Here is a 15770-nt window from a genome sequence, read left to right as displayed (position 1 = left end):
CCTGGATGATGATGAAATGATGAGGACAACACAAACACCCAGTCATCTCGAGGCAGGTGAAAATCCCTGACCCCGCCGGAAATCGAACCCGGGACCCCGTGCTCGGGAAGCGAGAACGCTACCGCGAGACCACGAGCGGCGGACCGTTTCTGCCTCTTGTTCACCTATTCTGGAAACCACTGCTTCTTCGTGTTGGTTAGCGGAGGTCGATGTCGAAAGAAAATTCGTTACACATATACACTTGGGAGTTTTTGCCTTTTTGCATTTCTCTTACCTTACAGTCCGCAGCTCGTGGTCTATCTAGCTTTTCTGCCCTGGATCAAGGGGGTCCGGGTTCGATTCTTAGCCGTGTTGGGGATTTTCTCTACCTGGGTAATGGGTGTTTGCGTTGTCTTCATCATTATTTGTGAAAGTGGCTACATTGCACTATGTAAACATTGGGACGTAGTACGGGCGCTTATGACCGCGCAGTTGAGCGCCCCGCAAACTGTGTGGTTTCATCCAGTTCAGTTACAGTTTTTTATGTTTGTGCGTTTGTTTTTCGTGTAGTTTGTGAGCGCTGCCAACCTGTGTGTGTGTGTGTGTGTGTGTGTGTGTGTGTGTGTGCGTGAGTGCTTTTTGTAAATTCCACGCCAACTTTATAAACAAAATACAATTTTTAACCCAAAAAAACAAAACTGTACAAACAATTTATCCATATTTGCACAATCACCAAAGAAGATGCTTTATAAACAAAAGCGAAACACGTCTGGTGTAATACCCTCTCTGATTAATTGTAGTAAGCTTAAGATGGCCGGCCGGAGTAGCCGAGCGGTTAAAGGCGCTACAGTCTGGAACCGCACGACCACTACGGTCGCAGGTTCGAGTCCTGCCTCGGGCATGGATGTGTGTGATGTTCTTAGGTTAGTTAGGTTTAAGTAGTTCTATGTTCTAGGGGACTTATGACCGCAGCAGTTGAGTCCCATAGTGCTCAGAGCCATTTGAACCATTTAGCTTAAGATGGGGAAACCAATAATAATTCAATCAAAACTGTTTCGCTACTAACTTAAATGAGACGCTCTACGAACTATAGTGAGGTACACAGAAGATGGTGCATAGGTACCGAATTATGTCTAAATGACAAACAGAGAAAAGAAAATATACGATAGTTTCAGAAGCAGGGTTTATAGAAAACAAATTTATTTCGCAATGACGGATACAATGTTGAGCGTCACCATTATGTATAAAATAAAGGAAAATAATCAGAAGGCGTTCGTTCCCTCACGAGTTTACTAGAACAAAAATCGAGATATCTGAAATTTTTGTTGAGCGCAATGGGCACCGTACTACGGTTGTGACGTGATCCTGAGCTGCGGTAAAGACAAGGCTGCGCAAGGCCGTGAGTCAGTGAGGGTCTTCGTCGGAATGGTTCGCTGCGAGCGGGGTGGGGAGCAGCAGGGGCGGAAGACGTGACGTCACAGGCGGACGCGCGGCGCCGGCTGCAGCAGCGAGTCACTAGTCAGCCAGTACACGACGAACGTCCTGCTGAGAGGCGCGCGCCGCTCCTACACGAACCCACCGACGCAGCTCGCCCCGACACTCCACCACCGCATGTCGAACGCCTACTCCGGTGAGCTCACGCTGAGGCTGCGCGTCTGGAGACTTCAATGCATGTGACTAACAGCAACACCACGAGTTAACAGTATATTCTTCACGAACTCCACACGTCGAACTACGACCTGTAATCCGTCTCCTTTTTCTCCTTGCTTCTTGGGACTACGCGAAATATTGTGAAATGTGCGCTCAGTTTTCTTTTATGTTTTGTTCTCGATCGATTCACGAAGACAAAAGTGTTTATATAATCTAGAAAGTTGAGGGCTCTGCATTTAAAACGTATTGAATATACTACTGTTCTCCGAGGAAGATAGTGCCAGTGAAATTTTCTGCCCTTGCTGTTATTCTCACTTTCTGAAATATATTTCGATGGTCAGAATCTGAGAATGAAGTCCTGAATTCGTAATGACATGAGCTACGAATTTCGACTCGTTAAATTTATTCTACTTGTTTATTCGTGCAATGTCTAGTTTCATCACTGTGAGTTCAGTTTGATCTACGTCTCAACACTGCAACTCACTATGCGGTGAATGCGAAACAGGACTTTTTTTTAACAGCGTCTTATATTCAGCTCCTATTCACCGAAGGAGGGGCGCAAGAATGATGGCTGTGTGTGAGCTGTTCATCTGAACCTCTGCTACGAGATTGATCTATAGGGTGTTCTCCCTGAAAACAAGTCTGTCGAATTTCTTGAGTGGGATTACGCAATACATTAGACATCCACTCCAAATAGATACTGCTTCAGATTTTTCAAGTTGAAAAATTATTACTCTCTCGTGTCAGTGTAACAAGCGTCACACATCCACGTAAGGCTAAGCATGCTTTGGAATGAAATTTGTTGTATTAGTGCGCTATGATGCGACCTTACAAGTAAGATTATAGTTTAACGTCCCGTCAACCGTGAGGTCATTAGACACGCAGCAGAAGCTCGGATTAGAAGAGGATGGGAAAGGAAATCGACCTTGCCCTTTTCAAAGAAATAATCCCGGCATTTGCCTGGTCCTATTTAGGGAAATCACAGAAAACCTAAATCTTGATTGCCAGACAGGATTTGAACCGCCCTTCTCTCGAATGCGAATCCAGTGTGCTAACCACTGCGCCATCTCGCGCGGTGAGCTTACAAGTAAGAAAAGCTTCTCTCAAGACAATCCGTGGCAGCCTTCCTTCAGACCATCGTAAGAGGAGACAACAGCAGTGACGCCGAGAGATATACAGGCAGATTTCCTGTTGGCAGCTGGCAAACTTAAACCCTGAATGACAGCGACAGTTTAAGGTTACGATCTTTTATGGTCAGTTTGTGGTTATTGGCACAGGCAAGAGATAAGCTTTGTAGGGAATGTGCAGCAGCATACGTTGAAGCTGTAGTGCTCAAACGAAATGTGAAAGTAAGAAACTTTCATACACAAAATTATTAGCATTTCCACCAAGAGAACCATTATGAGTTGCTATTCGTAACTAAACGATCACGTTAGGATTGTTTTCTCAATTGGAATTCGTCACCATCTTTACACACATCTCTAATGGGAACGACATAACTACTGTCAACAAGAACCGTCCAACTATACTGTTTATAGATAAATAAGCTAAATACATTATCTGTACAAATAATGTATTTAGCTTATTGTTATAAGCTAAATTATTATTATAAGCTAAATACACTATTCTTGCAGAGTAACAAATATTTTTAGGGTGCTGCAATCTTTAAACAGGTATTTTCCATGTAAAACATCTGACAGGAGTATTTGGCATTTTATAAAGATTACTAGCTGAGTACTGGCATTGCCCGGGTACGTATTTATTCGAATCTTCTATTAGTCCATCTGCTCCTCCCCCTCTGTCAGCCTGCTCATTCCCCCTCTACCCATCTCCTCTTCCTCCCCTTTAATTACATCTCTTCCTCCACCTCTATTTGTCCATCTCCTCCTGCTCCCCCTCTCTGGCCATCTTCTCCTCCTCTTCACCCTGGACGTCTCCTCCTCTTTCCTTTCTCTATCCAGCTCCTCCTCTCCCCTCTCTCCTCCCATCTCCTACTCTTCCCTTTCTCTGTCCATCTCCTCCTCACCCCTCTCTGTCCACGTTATCACGCTCATCCCAAAAGGATGCTAGTGGTTCTTACGCCCACAGTATTGCTTTCCATACTGTGTGGGATCCTACCCACTCGTCTAACACAGGGTGCCTAGGAAGCTGTTTTCTCGCTTAGCTGGACAACATTCAAGCAAATCTTATTGTTGGAGTTTATTACAGTAAATTAATTAGACAGTAATTAACTTTGCCTTTTTTAAATGAAGTGTCGCAAGCAATTGGAGACATGCAAATAATCTATGTCCTTCGATATATACAATTTCCATGCAAGCAAAACAGAAGTCACGACTAAAAAGTTAGGATGACGGCTTGTCTTCTAGTGCGACTCTTCTCGTGTGGCCGAGGCTGGCTGGTGAGGCGCTTATATTCTCTTCGTATAGGTGCTGCTCCTGTCGTTTTGTCGTCCTAGTCAGCGTTCTATTGGCTGACATCGCCTCACAACCTTCTCGTATGTTACGTTCCAGGCCGACGTGCCGATGCTTAATGTTGCGTTGAAATAGTTCCAGGGGTTTAGGATGAACGTTTAACTTGCGGCTTTGCCCACTTACGCACATGTCAAATATATTTCACAGACATTTAAAATATTTCATACGTATTTGTACACATATTTCTCCTGTATGTTTAGCAATTTCGTCCAGCACTTTCATTTTCTCGAAGCTCAGTGTTTATAACGTCGTATCTCCTGAACGATGTGCTGTACAAGGCCGCAAATTTGCAGGTATATCCTGTGGCATATGTGGCTACTGTCTCCGAAGTGTGTTGTGAATACCTTTAGAAGTAAACAAGTAATGAATTAAAACGTCGTGCTTAATGCGGTAGTCTTACTGCATGAACAGCGAAAACGTAGTAAGCTACAAACATTTTTCCTTTCATTATTTTGTGGAGGTCATCAGCGAGAAACAGTTCTGTAAAGGTTTGAAATTATGTGTAAATTCTGTTGCAAGCTTGTATGCATTGTCAGTATTCGTGCATCGTGAGCTACACTGCTTTTTCACCCCCGCCCCCACCCCCAGGCTTTTGAAGAGTAGGTGGTTCTTACCCCCACAGCGATGATTTCCAGACAGCAAGGTATATGTGTACCAAGTTTGGTTTAAATCGGAACAATGCTTTAGGAGGAGATATGGAACATACATACTTGCATACATACGTACATCACTTTTTATAATACATATAGATTTAAAGAGCAGGTTACATCTATACAAACACTGCACAATTAATAGAGTCGTGAAATTAAAAAAAAAGCTACTTGAGGGTTTTTTTACGATTACACTGATCACCTAGAACATTGTGACCACCTACGTAATACCGAGCGAGGTGGCGCAGTGGTTAGATACTGGACTCGCATTCGGGAGGACGACGGTTCAATCCCTCCTCCGGCTATCCTGATTTAGGTTTTCCGTGATTTCCCTAAATCGTTCCAGGCAAATGCCGGGATGGTTCCCTTGAAAGGGCACGGCCGACTTCCTTCCCTAATCCGATGAGACCGATGACCTCGCTGTCTGGTCTCCTTCCCCAAAACAACCCAACCCAACCTACGTAATAGCCGGTATGTACACTTTTGGCACGGATAACAGCGGCGACGCGTCGTGGCAATGTGGTCTTGGTAGGTTGCTTGAGCGATTTGGCACCACATATGCACACACAAGTCTCCTAATTCCTGTAAATCCTGGCAAGGGGGCCATGCTCTGACGCTACGTTCAATCACATCCGAGATGTATTCGATCGGGTTCAGATCTGTCGAATTGGGGGGCCAGCACATCAATTGGAACAGCCACTGTGTTCCTCGAACCACTCCATCACATTCCTGGCCTTGTGACATGGCAAATTATCTTGTTGAAAAATGCCACTGCCGTCGGGAAACATGATCGTCCTGAAGGGGTGTACGTGGCCTGCAAACAGTGTAAGATAATTCTTGGCTGTCATGGTGCCTTGCACGGGCTCCACTGGATCAATGAATAAACACATGAACGTTCCCCAGAGCATAATGGAGCCACCGCCAGCCTGTCTCCGTCCTGGCGTACAGGTGCCAAGGAGCTGTTCCAGTGGAAGACGATGGATTCGTGCCCTCTCATCGGCATCATGAAGGAGGTATCGGGATTCATTACACTATGCAACGCTCTGGCACTGCCCCAACGTCCAGTGCCGATGACCACGTGCTCGTTTGAGCCTTAGCTATCGATGTCATGGTGTTATTGACTCATGCATTGACACATGCATGGGTCGTCGGCTGCGAGGGTCCGTCGTTAGGAGTGTTCGATGCACTGTGTGCTTAGACACACTTGTACTTCGACCAGCATTGAAGTCTGATGTTGGTTCTGCTACAATCCGTCGCCTTTCCTGTTTTACCAGTCTGCCCAACGCACGACGTTCGGCATCTGTCATGAGGAGTGGCACCGAGCAGGGTGGCGCAGTGGTTAGACACTGGACTCGCAGTCGGGAGGACGACGGTTCAATCCCGCGTCCGGCCATCCTGATTTAGGTTTTCCGTGATTTCCCTAAATCACTCCAGGCAAATGCCGGGATGGTTCCTCTGACAGGGCACGGCCGACCTCCTTCCCAATCGTTCCCTAATCTGATGAGACCGATGACCACGCTGTCTGGTCTCCTTCCCCAAACCAACCAACCATGAGGAGTGGCCACCGAACCTCAAGACGTTTGGACGTGGTTTCACCTTGGTTTGGCCACGTGTTGAAGACACTCACCACAGCACTAATCCAACACACGACAATGCGTGCAGTTTCCGAAATGCTCGTGCCGAGCCTCCGGGCCATCACAGTCTGCCCTCGATCAAACTGAGATAGATTGCAGGCCTTCCCCCATTCTACACACGGATAGCACGCTCACTGATACTACGTACACGCACCGTGTGTGTGCCTATCAGTCATTCCTCGCCAGGTGATGCTGCTATCGCCTGGACGGGTTTATATCGTAGGTCAGTGGTCATAATGTCCTCACAGATCAGTGTATGTAAATGAGAATTGGTTTTCTGCTGTCCATTTGTAAATTAATTTTATGAACGTTGTCTGTTTTGACTGAAATCTAAGAAAAATCTACTAACGTCACCAGTGAACAGCAGGCAGCAGTTTCGGCTAGCTGCATGGACGTTTATAAAATGTCCTAATAATTAAGTTCATATATGCTCTGCAGCTCGTGTAATGTGACTATGAACTTCCACTTCATAAGATGAAGGCGCTATGTAAGTCTTTGAGCGCCATTTATGTCCCGATTAACTGCAAAATTTCTTTCACTGACAGTGATGTATGAACAAAAGTTTGTATGTGGGATATTAGCTACAGCGTTCGAAACATTTCAGACCATACGCTATATTTTTGCCTCACGGGATTAGCCGAGCGGTCTTAGGTGCTGCAGTCATGGACTGTGCGGCTGGTCCCGGCGAAGGTTCGAGTCCTCCCTGGGGCATGGGTGTGTGTGTTTGTCCTTAGGATAATTTAGGTTAAGTAGTGTGTAAGCTTAGGGACTGATGACATTAGCAGTTAAGTCCAATAAGATTTCACACACATTTGAACATTTTTTTGCTATATTTTTCCTAATTTAGACTAATACAGCTGAAGCAGTACTTTTAGGCCGGTTTTAGACAAATAAGTGCGTAAGTGAAGCCATCTTACTAATTTTCATCCACTAAGATCAAGCTTCCCAATTCCCACAGACAGAAAAAAATATTAAAGAAGGAGCTTATAATATATTCATTCAAGTTGTTCAGGTGCAGGGTGACTACGGGTGTTAATGACTTCATACTCAATTTAATTTTCGTTATTACGAGGGGCGTTCAATAAGTATTGCAACACACTTTTTTTTTTTTTTTTAAAGCAGGTTGGTTTTATTCAGGATTCCAGTACATCATGTTATTTCCCATTCTTTTGGCTACAAAACCATGTTTTTCAACGTAATATCCATTCAATGCGAATCCTTACGCCACCTTACTGGGAGGGTCTGTGTGCCCTCATGGTACCAGTCTATTGTTGGACGGGAGATCGGATAGGTTTGCACGATCCTGTTGTGATGCTGAAAGACCCCTCGCCCAACGACTCGCCGTGCTTTTGTTCAGTGCCAGGTCTCCGTAGACATTCTGCAAGCCGCAGTGAATATCTGCGAAGCTCTGGTATCCCGCCAAATGAAACTGAATGGCAGCTCTCTGCTTCGAACGCATCTCCGTTACAGACGCCATTTTGAAGGTTGCATATAGCGCCGCCACATATCACAGCTTTATTAGGCTGTAGAGGCTGAAGCGTGAATATTCCGCTATGCTTCAGAATAAATTTCGCTTTTTTTTCGACGGAAATTGGTCGATAAAAATATGTGTTGTATTACTTATTGAACGCCGCTAGTATTTATTACCATTTCAACATAGTGAGGAAACAAGTAGCGCAAAACGAACACAAAAGGAATAAAATGCGATCACATATTCTTTACTCCCGCAGGCCTAGCCGACTGTGATGGATGAAAAACTGAAAGCTTGTGGACTGCAATGTGATGGTTGTGTTGTTGACGAAGACGAAAGAGAAGGTTCAGGTTGTAACTGTGTGCTGGCTTATAACCTGCTGCATTCGAATTACACTAAGTGGACAGTGGAACGCGAAGTTGACATCCGCCAGTCACATGTCCTCACTCCGTAGAATGGGGAGGAAAGACTTTGAAATTTTCCCCAGCAAACTAGTGCAAAGTCTCGTGATTGATCGCCAAATTTTTGATAAGCATGAAAATATCTTTCACAATTGAGATTCCAACTGACTGTCCTTAGATCGAGAATCATCACTTAAGCGTGAATTAATGGTGTCGGCAACAGAAGCGGGCATAAATTAAAATATTTCTCTTACGTAAAATCTGAGCCCCAGTTGGCCCTATTTATATGCTGCACAGCGCTCACTCATATTGTCAGTTTAGGGTGAATGGTTAAAACTTAAGGTAATTCGCCTTGATAAATGAGCAAATTTGAAATGCAATAAACAGAATGTATCTTCCTGGCGAAGAAAATAATAACATTAATATAACTGAAGTGTGGTTGACTGAGGTCCTAAAAATGTGTGAGATACAAGAGGTGTTTTGGACTGTCGACTTTTTTCAAAATATTGAAAATCCGATATATCGATATTTAAAAAATTCGTTAGCGACTCACAACACATCGAAAATGTATCGATACATCAACGGCAAAATTATCGATCTACCGGCCTATAAAATATCGGCTGCACAATGCGAATATACTACCGGTTTTAGAGCTGTATATTTAAGTATTGATTTATCATTATATATTCTGTAAGAATCAAAGCAAGAACTGAAAGCAAAACGATGCACATTCATGCTTGGCGATAACCACTTCGCTAACAATTGTAACTGCATGTAAGTGGCACAATAAAAGGTGTCTGATAGGTCCGTCGTTCAGTTTCGTCACATTTCGGATTTGTCCGGAACACATCGTGTCGACTTCCCTGTTTTTTCATTTCTGCCAACACCAGCGACCTGCCAGTTGTAGTGTCAAAATTGCATGGTGAAGCTAAATGTCGCAGTTTTTGTTGGTAGCGCCGTACGCCTATTACGTCATCGTTTCCCCTCAGATGTCTCCGCCCACCGCAAAGACCAATCTTGTCACTCGGATTTTTGTTCATCATTTTCAGCAACTGTTTTTGAAGAATGATGATGTGAAGAAACATCACACTAGGTGCATTAAAATTGTTTTAACACCGGAATTCTCGTTTTTCAATTCACACCTCCCCTTCCCCCCCCCCCCCCCCCCCCCCAAGGGCAATCGGACTTCTTCTTTTGTGCCGCCTATACTTGCATCACACATTCAAAGAGATATTTTGGATGTGATGAAAGCTCAAAAAGTAGCAAGACTCCTTCACCAATTAAAAGTAAAATTATGTTCTACTACAATTTCAAAAGAACAACTTCAAATATTTACCGAAAATTGCGAAAAAATATAATATAAAATAAAAATATCGGTACTTGATATTGCCATTCTGATTTACAGGGTGGTCCATTGATAGTGACCGGGCCAAATATCTCACGAAATAAGCATCAAACGAAAAAAACTACAAAGAACGAAACTCGTCTAGCTTGAAGGGGGGAACCAGATGGCGCTATGGTTGGCCCGCTAGTTGGCGCTGCCATAGGTCAAACGGATATCAACTGCGTTTTTTTAAAAATAGTAACCCCCATTTTTATTACATATTCGTGTAGTACGTAAAGTAGTATGAATGTTTTAGTTGGACCACTTTTTTCGCTTTGTGATAGATGGCGCTGTAATAGTCACAAACGTATAAGTACGTGGTATCACGTAACATTCCGCCAGTGCGGACGGTATTTGCTTCGTGATACATTACCCGTGTTAAAATTGACCGTTTACCAATTGCGGGAAAGGTTGAGGTCGTCTTGAAAAAAATGGTTCAAATGGCTCTGAGCACTATGGGACTTAACTGCTGAGGTCATCAGTCCCCTAGAACTTAGAACTACTTAAACCTAACTAACCTAAGGACATCACACACATCCATGCCCGAGGCAGGATTCGAACCTGCGACCGTAGCGGTCGCGCGGTTCCAGACTGTAGCGCCTAGAACCACTCGGCCGCTCCTGCCGGCGAGGTCGTGTTGATGTGTGGCTATTGTGATCAAAGTGCCCAACGGGCGAGTGCTATGTATGCCGGATAGTTACGTTATTTAAGGAAACAGGAAATGTTCAGCCACATGTGAAACGTCAACCACGACCTTCATCAAATGATGATGCCCAAGTAGGTGTTTTAGCTGCTGTCGCGGCTAATCCGCACATCAGTACCAGACAAATTGCGCGAGAATCGGAAATCTCAAAAACGTCGGTGTTGAGAATGCTACATCAACATCGATTGCACCCGTACCATGTTTCTATGCACCAGGAATTGCATGGCGACGACTTTGAACGTCGTGTACAGTTCTACCACTGGGCACAAGAGAAATTACGGGACGATGACAGAATTTTTGCACGCGTTCTATTTAGCGACGAAGCGTCATTCACCAACAGCGGTAACGTAAACCGGCATAATATGCACTATTGGGCAACGGAAAATCCACGAAGGCTGCGACAAGTGGAACATCAGCGACCTTGGCGGGTTAATGTATGGTTCGGCATTATGGGAAGAAGGATAATTGGTCCCCATTTTATCGATGGCAATCTAAATGGTGCAATGTATGCTGATTTCCTACGTAATGTTCTACCGATGTTACTACAAGATGTTTCACTGCATGACAGACTGGCGAGGTACTTCCAACATGATGGATGTCCGGCACATAGCTCGCGTGCTGTTGAAGCGGTATTGAATAGCATATTTCATGACAGATAGATAGGTCGTCGAAGCACCATACCATGGCCCGCACGTTCACCGGATCTGACGTCCCCGGATTTCTTTCTGTGGGGAAAGTTGAAGGATATTTGCTATCGTGATCCACAGACAACGCCTGACAACATGCGTCAGCGCATTGTCAATGCATGTGCGAACATTACGGAAGGCGAACTACTCGCTGTTGAGAGGAATGTCGTTACACTTATGCCAAATGCATTGAGGTTGACGGACATCATTTTGAGCATTTATTGCATTAATGTGGTATTTACATGTAATCACGCTGTAACAGCATGCGTTCTCAGAAATGATAAGTTCACAAAGGTACATGTAGCACATTGGAACAACCGAAATAAAATGTTCAAACGTACCTACGTTCTGTATTTTAATTTAAAAAAACCGACCTGTTACCAACCGTTCGTCTAAAATCGTGAGCCATATGTTTGTGACTATTACAGCGCCATCTATCAAACAGCGAAAAAAGTGGTCCAACTAAAACATTCATATTTCTTTACCTACTTCACGAACATGCAATAAAAAATGGGGGTTCCTATTTTAGAAAACGCATTTGATATCCGTTTGACCTATGACAGCGCCATCTAGCGCGCCAACCATAGCGCCATCTGGTTTCCCTCTGCAAGCTCGACAAGTTTCGTTCTTTGTAGTTTTTTCGTTTGACGATTATTTCGTGAGATATTTTGCCCGGTCACGATCAATGGACCACCCTGTATATCGTAAAAAAATATAGTCTATTTATATCTTTACTTTTAGGAAAATATATCGATGTATCGATATATAACATTTTGCTGATACAAAGATTTTTCCCAGTTGCCTTCACCACACGAATGGAATTCCGCGAACTGAAAGGTGTTGCAGAGCCCCTAGTACTCCTAGACGTATTTGGAACACAATAAATTATGTAGCAGTCCATGATGAAGGTCGTTGCTGTTAGCCGAATCCAGAAGGCGAGACTCGAAATGTTACTGGCCGTATAATGACGTCATCCTACTGTACTGCTAGGTGCGGCCGAGGCTGGAGCACTGGCCGCAGCATCAGCCGCCCGGGGCGTTGCCGGTTCTCCAGCGTCTTTTGTTCCCTTTTACCCTGCGTCCTCCTCTTTGTTGTACCTCTGCTGGCCAAACTTCGTTCTTCGTCAGGCAGACTTGTTCTGCTGCAATGGCAGCGCCTGCTTGCCTAACCAGTGTGTCATACGATGGTGCATTATTGCGGTACACTTTTACCAACTCGGCATCGATTGTTGCAGCGTCGTTCTCCTTCTAACGCTGAAAACTAACTGCCGAACCGTACTCCACATTATCAGTGGGCTGTGCTACTTTGTTTTAGTTTATCTAGCGGCGTACTAGGGTACTATGTCGCGAGGATTTCAATGCCTACCAGAGTTACATACATGTACAGTCTGTTAAGTAAGAGCGTGGTCGGCATTACACACAGATGGTAAAAGATATCGCCTTAGTTCTTTCACAGCCCATTAGAAGAAACCTTTTTCGTTCCCGCAATGTCCATAAAGCATTAGTTTACTTTAAATTCTTGATTGAGATTTGCAAGTATTTATCGACGATTTAAATTCACAGACGATGTTACAGATTTATCAAGGATGTTCGATGTGGTCTGCTAAACATTGGTTCATCGACAAAAACGGAGATCAGATACGCCAAGAGGACAATTATCCGAAGCACCGCAGCAGACTTTGCAGCGACTGGAAAGAAGAGAAATGTGCGCAAATACTGGATTGGCCCACACAGTCGCGTGACGCTAATTATATTAAAAATGTATGGTCTTACATGAAAAAGAAGTTGCAAAGAAAAAAGATCTTCACTTTGCAACAGCTGTCAACACAGATTCGACGCAGTTGGAGGTCTCTTCCACGTGAATACGCGGAAAACTTGGTTTCAAGCATGTTTCAGAGATGCCAAAAAATTATCGACGCTGTCGGTGACTGGACGTATTATTAATTGTAACTGCATTTTTATTTCGTTCAAATATGTTGTATGTATATGTTTTAGTTTGTTGTTAAATAAATTTTTTTACTGATTAACCCGACGATGATCTTACTTAACAGATTGACCTACAAACAAACAATAAAATATTTATGTAACTCCACATTTTCGACGCAACAATAAAAAGTTTATATACCGAGCGAGGTGGCGCAGTGGTTAGCACACTGGACTCTTCGGCAGGACGACGGTTCAATCCCGTGTCCAGCCATCCTGATTTAGGTTTTCCGTGATTTTCCTAAATCGCTCCAGACAAATGTCGGGATGGTTCCTTTGACACGGCACGGCCGACTTCCTTCCCCGTCCTTGCCTAATCCAATGAGATCGATGACCTCGCTGTCTGGTCTTCTCCCCCAAAACAACCCAACAACCCAAAAAGTTTATAACTACCCCTCGTATGAAGGAAAGGTTCAACATTCCTGGCCTGAACTTATTCTCCGATTTAGTCATCTTTTATACCAAAACAATTTTTCCATCGTTTCTCCAGTGGGCATATACATTCTTCATGGTCTTTGTAATACCCATTGGCTTCTAAACGCTTTATGGCAACAAATTTCCTTAAATTTAGGAATATGTAGAAGACAAAAGATGGAAACCCTAGAACATTTAAGTGGCAGTCAAATAAAAGGGGGACATGTGAAAAGAATGGTAAGGAATCTGTTTATTATTTCAACTGTAATCGCCGTAACTGTTAACACTTTTAAGCACTGTGAGACAAGACGGTTAATTCCTTCATAGAAGGATGTTTGAGGTTGCCTACGGAAACATTATTGTACCTAGGCGTGCATCACTTCATCCGAAGCAAATCGCCGGCCACGAATGTGGGTAGGCCCACATGTTGCCAACATTCTTTAGACAATGTTGCGGAAGTTTGACTGGGAAGATCTTACACATTCTCAATACAGTCCCGATCTCTCCCCTATCGATTTCTATATTTTTTCAGCCCTGAAGAAAGACATTCATGACCGTTGATTTGCTTCGGTCGAATAACGGTTCCGTAGGCGACCACAAACATTTTTATATGAAGGCACTGACCGTCTTGTCTCACAGTGGGATAAGTATAATAACAGTTATGGCGATTACTTTTGAAATAATGAACAGTTTACTTACTTTTTTCCCACCTCTCTCGTTTTCATTTGACTGCCCCTTATAGTCGGAGAAAGGCAATGGCAAACCAGCTGTGCCAAAATGTTTCCAAGAGAACAGTGTGAGATATTCGACATTCTCATTACTCTCAGTAATAAATTCATTGGTTATTCAGTTAGTCAAATTAACGTCAGTTCTGTTGAAAATTCAGTTTCAGTGTTAATTCGAACACTGCGAAGCGAGAAAAATAATACGAGAGCGTTTGGTACAGAGGTCTCGTTAGTATTAACGAAATTTTATTAATGTTGTGGTTCAAATGGCTCTAAGCACTATGGGACTTAACATCTGAGGTCATCAGTCGCCTAGACTTAGAGCTACTTAAACCTAACTAACCTAAGGACATCACAGACATCCATGCCCCAGGCACGATTCGAACCTGCGACCGTAGCAGCCGCGCGGTTCCGGACTGAAGCGCTCGGCTACTTATGTTATGCATTATTATAACTCAAGTTTTAACTTGATATACGTAACAGTTTGTTTCGTTCGGCTTTTAAAAGTGGTCGTGTTGTATGTAATTTCGATTGCGCAAACTCGAAATCCTGCCGTCATAGAATTCAGATATACATCTGTAGACACTCAAGGTTTATAAGAAGCCTATACTTTGATTTTTAACAGTTAAAAACTGGTAGCTGAATTTAAATTTAGCTGTGCTTTTCCTAAATGTTATCCGTACGAAGAAAGTCCCGGAACTACAAGCACACATGAAAACATCGAGGAATTCCAAATGGTTCAAATGGCTCTGAGCACTATGGGACTCAACTTCTGAGGTTATTAGTCCCCTAGAACTTAGAACTAGTTAAACCTAGCTAACCTAAGGACGTCACACACATCCATGCCCAAGGCAGGATTCGAACCTGCGACCGTAGCGGCCTCGCGGTTCCAGACTGCAGCGCCTATAACCGCACGGCCACTTCGGCCGGCGAGGAATTCCACAGAACGGCACTGAATGATTGGTTGTTGAAGATGTATGAAATAGCTAATACCACAGGCATATCAGAACAAGAAATATCTACATCTACGTACGTAGTGAAAGCCACTGTATGGTGCATGACGGAGTGTACTTTCTACCACTACCAGTTACTTCGTTATTTCCTTTCTTGTTCCGCTCTCAAGCGGAGCGAGAGAGAACTAACTGTCTGTGTTGATGGCAATAGAATCGTTCTGCAGCCAGCTGAAAATGCCGAATCTCTAAATTTTCTGAGTAGTGTTTCCCAAAAAGAAAGGCGTCTTCCCTCCCAGAATTCCCATATGATATCACGAAGCATCTCCGTTATAATCGCATGTTAACCAATCCCGCCAGTTAACAAATGTAGCAAAGCGTCTCTGAATTGCTTCGATGTCTTCCTTTAACCGAACCTGGTGGAGATCCCAAACACTCGAGTAGTACTCAAGAATGTATCGCACAACTGTTCTATACGCGTTCTCATTCACAGATGAGCTACGCTTTTCTAGTATTCTCCCAGTAAAACGAAGTCGACCATTCACTCGCCTTCACTATACCTGCTCGTTTCACTTCATATCGCTTTGCGACAGTATGCCTACATGTTTAATCGACGTGGCTTTGTCAAGCAGTTCACCACTAATGTTGCATTCGAACATTTTTTCCTCCT

The 15770-nt window shown here is 43.8% G+C and overlaps 1 protein-coding gene across 2 annotated transcripts in view; it reads left to right on the top strand.

The window, feature by feature from the left end:
* The first annotated feature begins 1496 nt into the window (after positions 1–1496).
* LOC126183323 (cuticlin-4) overlaps positions 1497–15770 on the top strand; it is a 243927-nt gene continuing 229653 nt past the window's right edge. For both annotated transcript variants that reach the window (XM_049925184.1, XM_049925183.1), the window contains exon 1: positions 1497–1609. In XM_049925184.1, coding sequence (XP_049781141.1) covers positions 1591–1609 — 19 coding nt within the window. In that variant the 5' untranslated portion in view covers positions 1497–1590. The remainder of the gene's footprint in view (positions 1610–15770) is intronic.

This window comes from Schistocerca cancellata, chromosome 4 (genome assembly GCF_023864275.1).
Source record: "Schistocerca cancellata isolate TAMUIC-IGC-003103 chromosome 4, iqSchCanc2.1, whole genome shotgun sequence".
Taxonomy (NCBI): domain Eukaryota; kingdom Metazoa; phylum Arthropoda; class Insecta; order Orthoptera; family Acrididae; genus Schistocerca; species Schistocerca cancellata.
The sequence above is the reverse complement of the archived record's forward strand: the minus strand, read 5'-3'. Positions and strand labels throughout refer to the sequence as shown.